The 3,731-nt window shown below is 46.3% G+C and overlaps 1 protein-coding gene across 1 annotated transcript; it reads left to right on the top strand.

The window, feature by feature from the left end:
* The first annotated feature begins 342 nt into the window (after window positions 1-342).
* Window positions 343-1,056, top strand: LOC116647386 (receptor expression-enhancing protein 5-like). The gene has a single exon (XM_032428738.1). The coding sequence runs from the start codon at window positions 392-394 to the stop codon at window positions 959-961; it is 570 nt and encodes a 189-aa protein (XP_032284629.1). The 5' UTR covers window positions 343-391; the 3' UTR covers window positions 962-1,056.
* Window positions 1,057-3,731: the final 2,675 nt, after the last annotated feature.

The following is a 3,731-nucleotide window of genomic DNA, read 5'->3' as shown; positions in this document are numbered from 1 at the left end:
CTATGTATAATGGAGTGGTAATCATTTTATTCACCAGGTTTCTCTTAGGAAGCGAACTCTGCTTGGAAGAATGCCTTGATATGTGTTTATCATATGGCTGACGTTACCAAAGCTTTAGAGAAGGGAGAGTATTGCTCTGCAGGAGACAGAGAAAGGACACGAAAAGGGGCAGTGAGGCTCCAACAGGATAGAGAGAGGCCAGGCATCCTGAAGCGGCACGTGAAATGCCACCCTAGTTGGGCTGACCAGCAGGTGCTTTGTTTTTTTGTTTTTGTTTTTTTTTAAGATTTTAATTTTTAATTTTTTTTTTTTAAGATTTTTATTTATTCACTCAGATCTGCGGCCACCCAGCACTAGGAGCAGCCCGGGCAGTGGCGTGAAGGTCCTCGCCATGTCTGCGGCCATGAGACAGAGGTTCGACCGGTTTCTGCAGGAGAAGAACTGCATGACCGACCTTTTGGCCAAGCTCGAGGGCAGGACCGGCGTGAACCGGAGAGAGATAGCGCTCGGTGTCATCGGGCTGTTGGCTTTGTACCTGGTGTTCGGTTACGGAGCCTCGCTCCTCCGCAACTTGATAGGATTTGGCTACCCAGCCTACGTCTCAATTAAAGCCATAGAGAGTCCCAACAAAGAAGATGATACCCAGTGGCTGACCTACTGGGTAGTGTATGGTGTGTTCAGCACTGCTGAATTCTTCTCTGACCTCTTCCTGTCACGGATCCCCTTCCACCACATGCTGAAGTGCGGCTTCCTGTTGTGGTGCATGACCCCAAGCCCTTCTAGCGGGGCCGAGCTGCTGTACAAGCACGTCATCCAACCTGTCTTCCTGAGGCATGAGTCCCAGGTGGACACTATGGTGAATGACTTGAAGGACAAAGCCAAAGAGACTGTAGATACCATCACTAAAGAAGCCAAGAAAGCAGCAGTGAATTTACTTGGTGAAGAAAAGAAGAGCACCTAAACCATTGACTGGATGAAACCTTTCTGCCCTCACTGTACCTTCCTATTAGCGCTTGGTGTTATATTAGGGACTGTGGTATAATCATTTTAATAATTTTGCCTTGGAAACATTTCTGATATATTAAAAAGAGGAATGTGTTGTATTAAAAAAAAAGATTTTATTTATTTATTTGACAGAGAGAGACACAGCGAGAGAGGGAACCCAAGCAGGGGGAGTGGGAGAGGGAGAAGCAGGCTTCCCGCTGAGCAGGGAGCCCGATGCGGGGCTCGATCCCAGGACCCTGGGATCATGACCTGAGCCGAAGGCAGAGGCTTAACGACTGAGCCCCCAGGCGCCCAACCAGCAGGTGTTTTGGGAACAGCACTGCCCACTGTGCCCATTACAGGGCCTTGTGCCATGAGAGACAGCCTCTTCTTCCTGTGCCAGATCTTTGGGTTGCTCCAGTAAACTCACCATTTTTGCAGCACTGATCGCACACGCCTAGTCACTGATACACATTCTTTCATTTATTCCCCCATAACCTTCCACAGATGAAGAGCTGAGGCTCAGAAAACTCAAGACAACTTACTCAAGGCCACAGGAATGGTAGCCACTAGAGGAGGGATGGCAATGGGCATCTAGCTCTGGGTCCTGGGCCCTGTTGCCCCTCTGGACCTCAGTTTTCTGAGGTTAGAAAGGTCACTTACCCTCCCCGAGCCCCAGTTTTTCTATTTTTAAGAAAAAATGTCTCTGTTGCTTCCCTCCTCAGTCAAATACTTGATAGATGGAAGAAGTAATAGACGTAAAGTACTTTGAGAGCTTTTAAACAAACAACCCCGTTGTGAAAGTAAGCTATTATTAATACCAAATCTCACATGCTAAAAGGTCTGCTTAATCCATCCTGCCCTAAGGAGCCAAAGAGGGTATTTCCTCTCTCTGTTTAGTTTATCCTTTCTAGTCAAGTGCCAAGTCTGGTCCACGTTTCTTTCTCTCGTCAGAGAGCAGGCATATGGATCTCCCCTAAAGCTACCCAAGTCGAAATACCATGACTATCTCGAAGGATTCCCTTCCTCCTACTCATCTCTCCAGCCCCCTCCGAAGATAGGGACTAACCTCATCGTGTTTAACAAACAGCTCTCCAGAAAAAAAGTCCTATCTTGATTTGTAGCATTTGTCAATTTCCTTGGTGTAAATACTCCCATCATGCCTGATTGCAAACTATCATTATGACATCGCTCAGTGCAGAATTGTGAAGAGATGGACAGTATCACACCCTTATAGTTTTTCCACCATATGGGTACAACAGATATAAATAACCCCAAAAGATTATGGTAAAATCTAGTGACGGGGTGCCTGGCTGGCTCAGTCAGGTGGAGCAAGATCGAGTGACTCTTTTTTTTTTTTTTTTTTTTTTAAAGATTTTATTTATTTATTTGAGAGAGAGAATGAGAGAGCGAGAGAGAGCACATGAGAGGGGGGAGGGTCAGAGGGAGAAGCAGACTCCCTGCTGAGCAGGGAGCCCGATGCGGGACTCGATCCGGAGACTCCAGGATCATGACCTGAGCCGAAGGCAGTCGCTTAACCAACTGAGCCACCCAGGCGCCCAAGATCGAGTGACTCTTGATCTTGGGGTTGTGAGTTGGAGCTCCACGTTGGGTATAGAGATGACTGACTTAAAAATAAAAATCTTTTAAAAAATCTAGTGAAATAAATACTAAGGTATGTGTTTTTATTTATTATTATTGTTTTTTAATTTATTTAATTATAACTTTATATAATTTTAGTTTTTTATTTTTTATTTTTTTTAATGATTTTATTTATTTATTTGAGAGAGAGAGAGTGTGCGCAAGTGCACGCAAGCAGGGGCGGGAGGTGGGGAGGAAGGAGCAGAGGGAGTGGGAGAGGGAGAGAATCTCCAGCAGACTCTGCACTGAGTGTGGAGCCCGACACAGGGCTCAGTCTCATGACCCTGAGATCATGACCTGAGCCATAAGCAAGAGTCTCACGCTGGATGCTTAATTGACTGAACCACCCAGGTGCCCCAGTTTTAGTTTTTTCTTAAATAACTGTTTGACAAAACTCCTGAAAATTTAAAAATCAGTGCTCACAAGCCAGAATGAGTCAGCTCCAGACCACCCCCGTGTGAGCCACAGGGCGCACAAAGACGTGTCTGTAGCACAGAAGCCGAGCCATGCTGGAGGAAGTGCCACGTGACCCTGTGATATATTTTTGTATTTCAGAGACAAGGATCTCACAGGACATAGTATGCTGGATTGACAATGGCTATTTTAATCTCATAAATGGGAAGTCTTCATCTAGTCCTTTTCCCTTGCCGTAAGCAAGAACTCCTGAGTCTGTTCTCCCGGGATCCTGTACTGATCAGGGTCCTGTTGGGAAAGAGATAGCTCACTCGAACAGGGTTTGTTTGAGCAGAGTTTAATAAAGGCATATTTACAAAGCTGTGGGCAGGGTTCAGAGAAATCCACAAGGGATGGTGAATGGGGAGCAATTGGCACTCTAGGTCTGAAGGGTTAAAGAAGGAACATTCCCCAGAATCTGGAGAGAGCTATAGCAGAGGGTGACCCACAGGAGCCATGCCCTTTGACTAAGGAACATGGGCATTGTCAACCCGAGGCCCCGCAGGCAGGGAGCTGGGGGGAATAAAGACCCTGACCTCATGCTCTATCTTCAGGCTTCCGGTGACCTGCTGCATGATATAAATGCATTATCTTGTTCTCCTTTAAAAACTTGAGGTGACGTCACTGTTTCTTGAGCATTGGCCATTGACTGA

The sequence above is a fragment of the Phoca vitulina genome, unplaced genomic scaffold (genome assembly GCF_004348235.1).
Source record: "Phoca vitulina isolate PV1807 unplaced genomic scaffold, GSC_HSeal_1.0 scaffold40, whole genome shotgun sequence".
Classification (NCBI taxonomy): Eukaryota; Metazoa; Chordata; class Mammalia; order Carnivora; family Phocidae; genus Phoca; species Phoca vitulina.
The sequence above is the reverse complement of the archived record's forward strand: the minus strand, read 5'-3'. Positions and strand labels throughout refer to the sequence as shown.

Bases quoted from the DNA above. Each gene is read 5' to 3' on its own strand.
- LOC116647386 (XM_032428738.1), top strand. From the start codon at position 392: ATGTCTGCGGCCATGAGACAGAGGTTCGACCGGTTTCTGCAGGAGAAG.